The sequence below is a fragment of the Physcomitrium patens genome, chromosome 17 (genome assembly GCF_059467195.1).
Source record: "Physcomitrium patens ecotype Gransden chromosome 17, ASM5946719v1, whole genome shotgun sequence".
NCBI lineage: Eukaryota > Viridiplantae > Streptophyta > Bryopsida > Funariales > Funariaceae > Physcomitrium > Physcomitrium patens.
The window spans coordinates 11,055,860-11,069,969 of record NC_143426.1 but is presented as its reverse complement, the minus strand read 5'-3'; the positions used below and the strand labels follow the sequence as shown (position 1 = coordinate 11,069,969).

Genomic DNA, 14,110 nt, shown 5'->3' with positions numbered 1-14,110 from the left:
AATATTTTAATTTTTTAAAAATTTTATGGGCATTACTCAGTATTTTTAGTATCTAAATATATTTGGCACAATGATTGCTATCTACAATAGCCAAAGATCTCAAGTATACTTTTCTTAAGACAAAGGCTTGAGGATTACCTTGACTTAGAAGTAAGAGTATTTAAACTCAAGTGTCGTGTATTGATTAAAGATTATATATCAATAAATATCTATAAAAGATATGACCATATAAAAATAAAAATGAATAATAAAAAAATGATGTTAAGAAGTATATTGACGCATTATATATCAGAGTTCCAAAGATAGTATGGTATTTGTTTGGAATAAAAAAACACGAGGAGTTTCAAATGTGATTTATTTGAAATTGTATCTTTCCAAAATGCATCAAATAATTTTTGATCCAAATGGTGATGCAATTAATATTTTAGTCCATGGATGATAATAAAAAATAACTTTAATGATATTTTTTGAAATGCATGAATCTATGCATAATATCCAACAATACAAGTATTAAGAGTTTTTATAATATTTTGTGTGAAATGAGACCTCAAAAAAGTGGATAGAAAAACAACACGGATTTATAATTGAAAGGTTATATTTTGGTGATCATGCTATTAAAGAAAGATTCTATCTTTGGCTTTTTTCAATGGTGGTACGTAGACCATACTTATTTAAAGATTTTTATATTATAAATGAAGTGCTCCAACTAAGTTTGAAGAATATATGTTTAAAAATAGGATTATTAGGAGATGACAAAGAATAGAAAGAATGTATGAAAAAAACTTTGATAATGAAAATGAGGAAGCAATTAAGAACATTGTTTGTTATTATATCTTATAAAGAGTAGATTGTTTGATTAGTAGAAGAATAAGTGTCAAAGTTGAATGATAAATAATAGACCATATATTTAAATATCCTTATTTCAATGGATAATTATTTTAAAAAGCTATATTTTTTGGAAGGACCAAAAGGAAGTAAAAATGTAAATGTTTATAATATAACAATAATAAAGTTTTAAAGTGATGAAAATATTATTTTATAAGTTAATTCTTTTATTATTATAGCACAATTTTAAAATAGTGAACAAATTATACACTCTATGTTTAAAATTTTGCTTTATCTCGATGGAGTTTTATTTTGCAATATTGCAAAGAATGCACCAAATATAGATTTAATAAAAAGAATAATTTTTATCATCTACAATGAGGTATTAATACAATATTGCTATTGTGTTGAAACAATTGATAGAATTTTTTAAGACATAAATAATACTTATAAATTATTTGGTAGAATTACAATAGTCTTTTGTGGAGATTTTGACAAATTCTTCTTCTTCTTGTTAAAGACTCAAGAAAAGATATTTTTGATTATTCTTTGTAACATTCAAAGATTTAGTATCATATTAAAGTATGTAAGTTGATAAAAAATATGTGTTTGGAAGGTATATTTGATGAAAATCAATTATTTGCTAAAAGCTCTTAAAGCTATATATAGTATAAGACGGTTTTTTTTTAAAAGTTTTTTTATAATATAACTTTTATGTTTAATATATTTATAAATTATTTCTATATGCAGATTAGAAATAGACTAATAATTATAGATCCATTGAAAAATATAGTGATTCTTTTAAAATATATGAAAGTAGGTTTGATATTAAATTATTTGATTCAAGTTGCCTATTTGAGATTGGATGAAAATAGAACAATTGGAAATGAATATTTCACTAACAATTTTATTTTACATATATAAAATTATGATGTTGGTGCTGACAATAGTAATTATTATCCAACTGAGTATTTGAATAGCTTAATTTCATCTATATTACCACCATATGACTTGGAGTTGAAGGTCAAATGTCATATAATGTAGTTGCAAAATATTGCTCTCCATCAAGCACTTTGTAATAGATCACACTTGATCATTACATGGTTGATAGATGAAGTTATAGAGGTAAGATTGTTATATGGAGACTACAAGGAACTATAAGCTATTCTTTTAAAGATTATATTATATCCATCATTTGCAAAGATTCTATTGAAATTGCATCAAAGGCAATTTTTAATAAAAATAATATTTATAATGATTGTTAACAAATTTCAACAACAATTATTGAAGAATATAGAAATATATCTTATAACTCTCATATTTGCCATCTTAAGATGCACTTCTCCAAATATGATTAAGATCATATACCTTAAAAATTATGAAGATAAAAATACCATTGTAATTGTAGTTTATTCCAAAGTTCTTTTAACTTAGTTATTTAAGTTGTATTGAATAAAAATTATGTTTTTTTAATTACAGTGAAGAAACACAAATGATTCTATATATATATATATATATATATTCTTATCTTAGTCAACATTTTTTTAGGAATAGTCAATTTTTTACTTAGTAACCACAAATTAAAATTTTACAACTTTTTGAAGCCAATAGTACATGTTTTTATAAATATATATATATATATATACATTTAATTTAACATTATTTATTTTTTATAATATTTATTTTATTAATTTAAACTATTTTATTTTAGATATTAGATAAATAAGATGATAATGAATTATAAAGATAACGTTTATGATTATTTACCTTGCTGTTGAATGTTGAGAATCAACATGATTCCCTAATGCAATTATTGTGTCTATTTACACTTATTTACAAATTTACACATAAATTTATTTTTTTAGAAATTTTATTTTTGAAGTGGACTCATATTATGATAAGAATGTGGTTGTGCTTGTATACATAGATGTTTGGTTAGGTTGGGATCCAATGCTTCATAGTACATAACAATCTACATAAAATTTAAAATCTGTCTATACAAATAAAAATACTAAGTATAAATTCAATAAAAAGCACAACCTTTTACATATTGATATATCACTTCTATACAACAACTTGTATGTGTGCTTGGGTTGTCTCTTTGTTGTCTATTAATCCACCAAATAAATAAAAACTTGCATATATATATATATATATGCATACACACACACGTTAATTGCTCAAATTCGATATAATGTTTTTAATAGCATTTCACGAGCGATGCGTGTGTGCGTGTGTTTATAGCGAATGCGAATGGCGGTTCTAAGTTGAGAGCATGAAGTCATTCGTTTCTTCATGATGTGTTCCCAACAAATGTTCAAGTGCAGGCATGGTTTTCGACATGGTTGACTGCATTGACAGCAAATGCTTGGCGATGGCGGGTCCGGCTGGCACACAGTAGCCTCTCATGTGTGAGTTTAGCGTTGGACTGAAGGATCCCCGAGCGTTCGTTTGGCGATGGTGGGACCTGGTCGCCCACGTGCTCTTACCAGTGCCCTTCTGCAGCCATTTCTGGATCTAATTGGAGCCCTGAATGGTGCATTTCCTGCGTCAGATACGCATCCCGTATGACACTTTCGCGCAGACAATGGTTGGCAGGGACGTCGGCGACGCTACAGTTGGTGCCTGCAACATTGACACAGCTTAAGATACGAAATGATGTGAAAGTAGGTGGATTGGAGCAGGAATCTTGAATCTAGGGTTTTGGATTGGAGGACTCTCAGGAAAGAACTGCGAGGATTGATGTTCGGAATGGTTTCGCGCTGTAATGCAAAGGTTTGTGGGTCGTGCGCAATGCAGCAAGTTTTGTAACTCTGCTCCACTTCGTTTTTGAAGCAATGTTCATGCCACCGAGCTCCAGTCTTGAAATTTGTGGTTGAATCTGTCGCGTCAGCTGGGTGGTTGGCTGGGAGCAGTAATTTGCTAAATTTATTCTTCGTCGGCTTGCGTTCATTGTTATCCGTTTTCGATCAGTTAGCAGTACGTGCTGGCAAGGACGAGAAGCAGCAAGGGCTGCTAACTGTGCGATGGAATGGAGAGGGTGTGCAAAGCTCAGGTAACGATTTTGGGAAGGCAGGTGTTTTCCTTGAGGGATCACTGAAGCACATCGTCCTGCAGCCACCGATCAGGCTGGACAGGTTCCAACCCAACGCAAATTATGCAGCAGCAATCAAAGAGGTTTTGTTTTCTCTGTCAGACATGGCGTACCTTGGGATGGAGCTGATGGTCGGGATGCTGTTGTGTAATTTGGACGGGAGTTTGGTGGAGATAAGGATTTCGTAGTCGGAAGTTGTTCTCCACGGCCTTCATTGAGAAACGTGGTGGTTATTGTGCCCATGGTGCTCAATGTTCACCCCGGGTCAAAGCTTGAGGTAACTTTTCCAGTGCTCGCTCGTTCTTCTTTCGGAATTGGGGGTGATGATGTGCCGTCTCTGATGCAAATTCCTGTTGCTTGTGTGTGGATTGGAATACATGAATGTATTGAAGGCCCAGTCATGTACTTATTGCTCAGTACTGTTTCGAAGCCTTTGTGGTGGCATGTGCCGAATCCGTTGTTAATTTCACATTGCCTTGTCTAAAGTTTCTAGGCAGCAAGTCTAGTTCGTGCGATGATGCTAATGCATAAATTTCTGCATTAACTTGCGCAATTTGCTCAACTTCACAGCTCTCTACTGTGCACATCTATGTGGAAAGAAAAGCTTTAATTCGACCTGTTTTCGTTAACCCAAAACAGGGATTAAGTACAGGAGAGAGGGGAGTCTGTGACCTCAACTGCCCCCGCAGAATGTGCAGGGCCAAGATCAAATCGCTGAACCAGATTAGTCGAGCGTTTCCTAGACTAAGTGACAAGATCATACAGCTTGATTTCGTTACCGACCGCTGAGTTTACATGCTAAACTAAGACGGTTAGACGTTTCCTTCTTAATGCTAGAGTCAGCGAGATGCAAGGCTTTCAACACCCTCCCTCGAGCTTGGCTCGACTCCAAGATGGGCAGAGGCATGAGCTGATGAATCTACAGACAAGTTCCTAAATTTGGACAAGGGACAAACTTCCCTGTTATCTGAATGACGAAGAATTTTGCAATAATTGCATCTTATCAATAGTCCGCATGCCGATTCCTCTTCGATGTTGCTCGAACTTGATGCAAGAAAGCGCTTTGGTTAGAATATCTGCAGGTTGCTCGGATGTAGAAATGTGCTGAACTGTGACTTCCAATGCCAGAACTTGCTCTCTGACGAAATGGTGATGAATCTCCAGGTGTTTTGTTCTGGCGTGGAAGACTGGATTCTTTGCCAGTTTGATAGCACTGACGTTGTCACACAGGAGGTGCAAATCTTGCTGTGTCAGAATGTGAGCTATAGACATATTACTTGAGATCGTGGCATCTTTGCAATTTAAATAAGCCGGTGGCAACATGTGCATTCGTAGTTCCTCAATTAGGCGCTTCAGGTAGACACCTTCTTGTGCTCCGTCTGAAAGAGCTCTATACTCATCTTCAGTGGTGGCTCGAGACACTGTAGGCTGACATTTGCTGCTCCAATTAACCGGTCTCGATGCCAGCGTGAACAAGTGAACTCCGGTGGACCGCCTTGTGTCTGGACACGAGTTACCTCAATCTGAATCAGTAAAACCTTTGAGCTCCAGTTCTGGGCACCTTTGAAATGAAATTCCCAGGTCTACAGTTCCCTTAATGTATCGCAGAATGTGTACCGCAGCATCCCAATGAGCTTGCCAGGGATGTGCCATAAACCTGCTGACTACAACAGCGAATGACAAATCGGGCCTAGGATTAGTTAGATATATCAATTTTCCTACCAGTCGGCAATACGTAGTAAAGTCAAATTCCGCAGTGCCTGTTTCAGCCGACAGAGTTAGCTCTTCAGGAAGTGGCGTCTTGACAGGGCGACAATTTTCCATGCTGTTATCCTTGATCAAGCCGTGGCAGCAGTCTGCCTGATGCATTAAAATTCCAGTGTCTGTGACGAGTAAATCTACTCCCAGGTATCTTCGTGCTGTTCCCAAATCTTTCATGTCATACTTGGAGCAGAGCTGATCCTTAATTGAGTTGATCAGTTTGGTTGATGAACCTGTAATGAGCAGGTCATCGACGAACATAATAATGATCGCAATATCTTTGCCTTTTCGGAAAATGTATTGGTTAGGATCGAGAAGACTACTAGTGCATCCAATTTGACGGAAAAAGGAATCGACTTCATCACACCAGGTTCGTGGGCTTTGTTTTTGCCCGTAGATTGACCGCTTCAGTCTGCAGACAAGATGCTCCTTTCCAGCGACCTCAAATCCAGCTGGTTGATCCATGAAGATAAGTTCTTTCAGGGTCCCGTTGAGGAACGCTGTTACTACGTCCATCTGAGAGATGGGCCAGCCAAATGCCGATGCTGATGCCACCACGAGTCCGACAGTTGACCATTTTACGACTGGTGCGAAGGTTTCATCATAATTGAGACCTGGCCTTTGCTCGTTCCCACGAGCCACTACTCGAGCTTTGTAACGAATGTTGCCAGCATGATCTGTCTTAGTTCTCAGGATCCACTTTGCGGAAAGTGAGGACTCGACAGGAGGTGATTCTGCAAGCTCCTAAGTGCCATTCCGAAAATGTGCTTCCATTTCGACCTCCATGGCCTCTCTCCACCTTCGGTCCTGAATGACATCTGCAAATCGAATTTCACTAGAAGTGTCAGTTAGTAATGCATAATCGGTGGTAGCAGTGTACATGTGATACCCCAGATGTCTTGAGTTGTCCGATTTGATTCTTGTTGAAGGTTCTCGAGGTAGTGGAAGAGGTTTTGGTAGTCGCTTCCGTTTTTCCCTCAGAACTGGTGGAGAGGGACTATGATGCACTGTATCGTCTCGAGTGTCGCCAGTGACATCTGAATCTCTTGAATCAACAAGCATGGCAGCATCCGTCTCAGTGTCATCTGATGAAACGATGGCCAAGCTTAGAGCGCATAGCTTCAGGAATGTGAACATGGGCAATACTGCCTGTAATGCGGAAGTGTGATACATCGGGTTTTGCACCAAACAGGCATTCGAAAGGTGTGATGGAATTCAGATCACGGGTACTACATCGATTATTGATGTGATTCAAAGTGCGAACTAGCTCTCCCCAGAGGAAGGCTGGAAGATTTTTGCCTAAAGTTAGGCAGCGAACCATCTTGAACAAGATTCGGTTTTTCCTTTCCGCCACCCCATTTTGATGAGGTGTGCGGGCGACTGTCAATTAACGACGTATTCCTTGACTGTGGAGATATCGAGAAAATTGATCTGACATATATTCTCCGCCACGGTCGCTACGTACGCACGAGATTTTGTTCTGAAGCTGGTTTTCTACTTGTTTGAAAAGCTTGAAGTAATCAAACACTTGACTTTTTAGCCTTGTAGGGAACACCCATGAGTAACGACTGAAGTCGTCTGTAAAAGTCAGGACAGAGCGGGGTCCATCAGCTGCTGCAACAGGTAAGGGACCACAAACATCAGTATGAATCAGTTGAAGCGACTTGACGTTGCTTTAGGAATTCGCTGCCTCGTCTGTTTTGCTTTGGAGCAAACTTCATACACGCCTCTGTGAGAGTAAACTGGAGCTCCGGTGATGAGTCCATGTTTTGTCATGAATGCTAGCCTCTGATGATTTGCATGTCCTATGCGCTGGTGCCAGAGGTTGTCAGTATGCGAGATTGACCCTGCGGACTGTATATTCGATGAAGCAGGTCCACTCTACGATGGCGATGTAGGCGTTGGTGAGGAAAGTACACACGTAGCAGTGAGAGTCGGATGTGTAAGAAAGTATTTTCGTCCAAGTTTTCTAAGTGGGGGATCAGGAGGAAGACGGTCAAGCTTGTACAGCTTTGACTCCGGGTCCCTGGTCCCTCGACGAAACACTTTGGATGGAATTTTCTTGTCCATCACCAGACAGCTCTTCGCTTTAAAAACAAGATGTCCTAGATCAGCAAGCTGGCCAACTGAGAGTTCCTAGTGACTTTCGGTACATACAAAACTTCAGAGATTTTATTGCCTGCAACAGATATACATCCAGGACCAGAAGTAAGTAGCTTAGCACCACTAGCAGTGGGAACATTGGCAGATGGATGCTTGTTGAGCTCAGAGAATGACTCCCTTTCATGACTTAAGCAGTAGCTCCTAAGTCAACTACCCAGGACTTAATGAGAGGAGTTGAGTTGGATTTTTCAATCAATTTAAACTCACTTAGCATCGCTTCTATGTCTTGTTTAGGATTGCACCGGTGTTGTAATACGTGAAGTCTTGCTTGAAAATGCTTCGGGCACCTAGTTGTGGAAGGTAGAATGGAAATTGCAACAACAAAATCCTAGTTTTAATAGAATATTAACTAAATTCTAATTAGACCATAACAATGCTAAGCAAGCTTTAATCAAATTCAAAGAAACCTCAAAGGAATCACAAAGAAACAATAAGAAATCTTAAAAAAATATTAAAATGATCATAAATATATCTCAAATACATCTCAATTCAATCTTAATTTAATCTTAGTTAAAATTCTATTCAATTTCATTCAAACTTTAGGCCAAAAACTAACTAAATCTTAAATCCTAAATAAATCCTAATAAAATTCTAAACCCTAAACTAAATCCTAATAAATCCCTAATCAAACCTTAAATCCTAAACCAAATCCTAAACCCTAAACCAAATCCTAATCAAATCCTAACCAAATCCTAAATCAAATCCTAACTAAATCCTAAACCTTAAATCAAATCCTAAACTAAATCCTAACCAAATCCTAATTCTAAATCAAACCCTAATCAAATCCTAACTCTAAAACAAATCCTAATCAAATCCTAAATCCTAAATCAAATCCTAACCAAATCTAAAATCTTAAATCAAATCCTAACCAAATCCTAGTAATTTCTACAATAGATTTAAACCTCAATAACTAATGAATAAATCATTGATCTTAACTCAAATTTTGCATACTTCTTAAAAACTAAGTTGAAAATAAGTACAAATAATTTGAAAAGGATCAAAATTACCAAATAGACGATAACCTCAAAAATATGCTTAGGTATTAGCCAGCCTCCTTCTTCAACCTTGATGCCAATCTTCCAGAGCCAATATCTCTCTTTTTCACCATTCGATTGATTATAAACTTTTTATATACATAGGAAAAAAATTCTACTATCATCACCTATAAATTTCACTCTGATCCAACTTGTAGATTACAAGAAATCTTAAAAACCCTCACTAGACCTAAAATTCTACTTTCTAAGACCTTGACCCACTTAAACCTCAATAATCCTCAATTCAACCATTAGATCGAGCTAAGATTCACAATACATATTAAGTACAACTATGACCATTAATCCACAAAATTTCACTTGTAGATCTACTACAAAACTCTTGAAATCACTAGAAATGTCAACCCTATTTTATTTCACAAAATCCAAGTCATCTGAAAACAAACTTGACATTCTAAAGCTCTTACAAAGTCATAACAAATCTAGATCATCTAAAACCAATGCTCATAGAAATCTTATCCAATTTGCTATCAAACTCCATTCTTTGATCTCTAAAAAGAAACCCGAATTGCCATAGGTGCTTGGTTTTGTCTCAAGGTCTGATTTCGACCTAGGTTGATATCTAACCCTTCTCAGGTATCAATACCTATTTTTTCTATGTAATTTTTGCTAGAATTTACTTTTAACTTTTTCTTAAAGATATTTATATTATTTATTTTTCTAATCTAGCTTATTTTACCTTATTTATGGCTCTTTAAAGTAAATAGAAGTAAATTTTGTAAAAATTTACTACCTTATCTTTTATCCATGTTTTTCTACTTTATCTTTTAACTTAGCTCTTTTATAATAAGATCCATGTTATCATCTTTTACCATATAGTCTTGTTACAACATGACACTGAGTATTTAGTTGTAGAAGGTGAGGTTGTGTTTGACAAGTATCTAAGAAAATCTAATAAGTTTCATCCATATGAGAAGAATATAATCTAAATTTCAATCCAAAAGTGCTAAAAAAATACTCTTCTTAGTCATCTTAATCATACACAAATCCCAATTACCTTGTTACTTTCATATTTAAGTAATTTAGATTTTTCTTATAAGCCCCTAGTCACGGACACAGAATACAGACTTGATATCTATCAAGAAGTTCAAGAAGAACTAGCAAGAACTAGATTAATCAGATGAATACAAGAACAACACCAGAGAGGTGAGCTAGAGCTCCAAGAGATGTGTTGTCGAGACTGAAGAACTCTTCAGCCTCGATTCCAATATATACTCCTATTTAGGAAGCTTCTCAAGCAACTTCTATAAACTAGGAAGCTTCTAGAAGGTTCCAGAGACTTGCTTCTAAAAGGTTCTAGAAACTTATCTCTAGAAGGTTCTAAAGACTATGTCCCTAACATCTTCTACCAACTAAGAAGCTTCTAGAAGGTTTCAGAGACTTGCTTCTAGAAAGTTCTAGAAGCTTGTCTCTAGAAGGTTCTAAGGATTATGTCCCTAACATCACCCCCTCCTTTAGCTTCGAGGTCTTTGAGAAGCAATGTTGTCAATCAGTATCAACGCAAGAAAATGAAGATCTGTCGTATAACGTCTGCTATGAACTCCAACTGTTGTTCACGAGGTAAGTGGTTCATCGACCCTTGAAGCCAACGGTAGTGGCCCACTCCTTCAACTTCTGACTAAGCATGAACTTCCGTGTCTTCATTGTGAAATTGTCCTGCAAATATGCCTTTTGGTTGACCATCGTAAGCAGGCTCAGACTCAAATACAATCACTAGTGATCGGTTACTTGGTATCCTCCGTCGTCGTCGTGGTGCAGGTGGTTCTTCATCTCGGGGTCGCCTTCGTGAACTAGTTGGTTGACATAATCTGACTGGCATAGTATCTATCTCTTGGCTATCCATATCGGAAGACCAAACTGTGGCTATTGAAAAAATTCTATTTTATCTTCGAGAATATAAGTACATCAACTACGAATTTTGGTGGTGCTCTCCCCCTTTCTTATATTCTTAGGTGAGCAAGCTTCAGAAAGAAGCTATTGTCAAAGCGACTTAGGTTTATGAGGATGTTGTTGATGAAACTCATGTACCTTTTGTGGCGCATTGGTGAGATTTTCAGCTGGCTCCCACGTTCGCTCATTAATGTCATAGCCGCACCAATGAACAAGATACTCCAACTTGCCCCACCTTCGCTGAGAATCCAGCACCTTTTCAACCTCGTATTCCTCGTGATTCTCGATCTCAATACTAGATGGCGGACATTGCACTCTTCCAGGAAAAGATGACTCTCGATAAGGCTCCAACAGAGAAACATGAAAGACTGGATGTACCTTCATAGAAACTGGTAATTCAAGACGGTACGCCACTAGATTGATTTGCTTTTGGATAATAAATGGTCCCAATCTTCGATAGTCCAACTTATCACATGGTCGCTTGGTCTTGATATTTCGTCGAAGAAGCCATGCTTTATTTCCAATTTTGAAAGTAGGTGCTTGATTCCGAAATCTATCTGCAGACGCCTTGTAGGATTCTTGAGCGGATTGTAATTGAAGCTTCAACGTATTTTGAAGCTCTGATAGTTGTTTCGCAAATCCTTCAACTCTTGGATTGTTATTTGTTGATGGACTCAATAAATCAAGCTTTGGATGATACCCATAGTTGGAAAAGAATGGTGTGTATTGAATCAATGCATTGAAGGTGTTGTTATATCCAAACTCGGCTAGCGACAGATATGTGGTCTAATCGTCTTGCTGATAGTTGATGCTGCATCGTAAGTATTGTTCCAAGATTTGGTTCACCCGTTTGATTTGACCGTCAGTTTGAGGATGAAAAGCCGAAGAAAGCTTGATATCCACCTTCAGTATCTCAAAGAGAGATCTCCAAAACTTTGATACAAACTGGGTTCCTAGATCTGATATGATATCATCTCGTAGTCCATGATATCGATACACATTAACCAGAAAGAGCCTTGCTGTGACTTCACTAGACGATGTCTTCTTGCAAAGGACAAAGTGTGCCATTTTTGTAAGCCGATCTACCACGACAAAGATGCTGTCAAATGAGTTCGATGATGGCAGGTCTGTGATGAAGTCCATGGAAATTGAAGACCATGGTCGACGTGGAATCGACAATGGCTGTAGGAGTCCATAAGGGCGATGCCGAGGATTCTTGGATCTTGAACAGATGTCACAAGAGAGGACAAAATCTTTCACATCCTTCCACATTTGGGGCCACCAAAAATCTCGAGAAATAAGCTCCAAGGTCTCGTTGGATCCAAAATATCCCGCAGCTGGAAAATTTTGGCGAGATTGAAGAACTCGAAGTCGTGCTTGTCCTTTTGGGATATACAATCGTTCTTCAAAGTATAAAAGATCTCCCTCCACCTTGAACTTGTCGTCATTGGCAAGCTGCTTAATATCAATGGCTATTGAATCTTCAATGGTTACGGTACGTATTTGATTCAGGAAGTCAGCATCAATTGGCATAATAGTAGCGCAAAGCTGAAATTGCTCTGGCTTCAATAATGTCGTAAATTGTTAATCAAACGCTGCTTCTCCAGCCTTTGATACAAGATATGATCTCCTCGATAAGACATCAGTTTGTCCTTGCTGCTTTCTAGGTCGATAAGTGATAATAAAATCGAACCTATATAACAACATACTCCATCGAGCTTGACTTCGATTTAGAACTCGAGTCGACATGAAATACTCCAAATTCATGTGATCTATGTATATGATCACTGGATGTGCAGCTCCTTCAAGAAAGTGACGACATTCTTAGAAAGAATCCACTATAGCAAGAAGTTCCTTATCATGGATCTCATAATTGATTTCAGCAGCAGAGAACTTTTGAGAATAGAATGCAACCGGATGGAGCTTCTTGTCTTCTCCCATTTGTGAAAGTACAGCTCCCAAAGCAAAATCCGAAGCTTCAGTTTCTAAATAAAAGGCCTTTGTAAAGTCTGGGTGTATCAAGATTGGAGCCGTAATAAATGTAATTTTTAGGTCTTGAAATGCCTTCTCCGCAAGAGGTCCCCATTCCAGCTTATCTTTGCATGTCAACCGAGTGAGAGGAGCAGCAACTTGAAAGTAATTCTTGATAAAGATCCGATAGAAGTTGGCAAAGCCAAGAAAGCATTGTATGTCTCTCACCGTCTTCGGAACCTCCCAGGACACGATTGCTTCCACCTTCTTGGGGTCCATCTTCAAGCCTTCCGTAGTCGCAACGAACCCCAGAAACTCCATTTCTAGTTGGTGAAATAAACACTTCTCCAACTTGGCATATAGTCCTTGCTCGAGTAGTTTCTCCAATACCAAACGAACATGTTTTTCATGGTCTTCCTCATTTTTGGAGAATATCAAAATATCATCCAAATACATGACAACAAAATCGTCAAGGTACTCTCGGAAAAATGTCATTCATCATATGTTGAAAGATCGGTGGAGCGTTGGTAAGAACAAAGGGCATGACATTATACTCAAAATGGCCATACCTTGTACGGAACGCTGTCTTCCACTCATCTCCTTCCTTGATTCGTACGAGGTTGTAAGCTCCCCTTAGATCAATTTTTGTAAAGATACTTGCACGTCCAAGTTGTTCTAAGAGACCAGAAATCAAGGGTAACGGATAACGATTCTTCTTTGTTATCTTGTTGAGGCCTCAATAGTCCACGCACATCCGCAACGAGCCATCTTTCTTCTTCACAAATAAGATGGGTGCTCCAGCTGACTATTTTGAATGACAGATGAAGTTCTTGGCTAGATTCTCGTCGATGTACTTCCGTAATTCCGCCAATTTTATCTGCGATAGATTGTAGATTGGGCCAAAAAGTGGTTGTGCTCCTTTTTGTAAGTCTATGGCGCAATCATATGATCTGTGTTCCGGTAGCATGTCGGCATTTTTCTTTTGAAACACGTCTTTAAAATCCTTATATTGCTCCGATATACTTCTTGTCGAGATCTTCTCCCCGATAGTTAGAGTCGCATAAATGACAAACGGTGAGCCTCCCTTAGACAATCTTATAAATTCTCTTGCTCCAATAAATAAGGATTTCTCTATTCGAGGTTTTCTACTAGGCTTGCTCTTGGATGGTTTTGTAGGAAAGGTCATCTTTCGTAACTTCCAATCTATGGATGGGTTATGCTTTTCCAACCAGGAAAGACCAAAAATAACAGGATTTGATGGGGTTCTAATAATATTAAAAATAATATGACTACTATGGTCCTTAAACATCACTTCTATAGGTTCTGATTCATGGGTGATACTACCAGATAATAA

The 14,110-nt window shown here is 37.5% G+C and overlaps 1 protein-coding gene across 8 annotated transcripts; it reads left to right on the top strand.

The window, feature by feature from the left end:
- The first annotated feature begins 2,736 nt into the window (after nucleotides 1-2,736).
- Nucleotides 2,737-8,065, top strand: LOC112294067 (uncharacterized). Of its 8 annotated transcripts, none has more exons than XM_073539965.2 (5): nucleotides 2,897-3,600; nucleotides 3,741-4,196; nucleotides 4,559-5,827; nucleotides 6,078-7,303; nucleotides 7,555-8,065. In XM_073539965.2, the coding sequence occupies exons 1-2, from the start codon at nucleotides 3,593-3,595 to the stop codon at nucleotides 4,105-4,107; spliced, it is 375 nt and encodes a 124-aa protein (XP_073396066.1). In that variant the 5' UTR covers nucleotides 2,897-3,592; the 3' UTR covers nucleotides 4,108-4,196; nucleotides 4,559-5,827; nucleotides 6,078-7,303; nucleotides 7,555-8,065. The 8 variants fall into 8 exon arrangements, with proteins under 8 accessions (XP_073396067.1, XP_073396068.1, XP_073396069.1 ...); XM_073539964.2 differs by having other exon boundaries at nucleotides 5,989-7,303; XM_073539963.2 differs by having other exon boundaries at nucleotides 5,927-7,303.
- The last annotated feature ends 6,045 nt before the right edge of the window (nucleotides 8,066-14,110 follow it).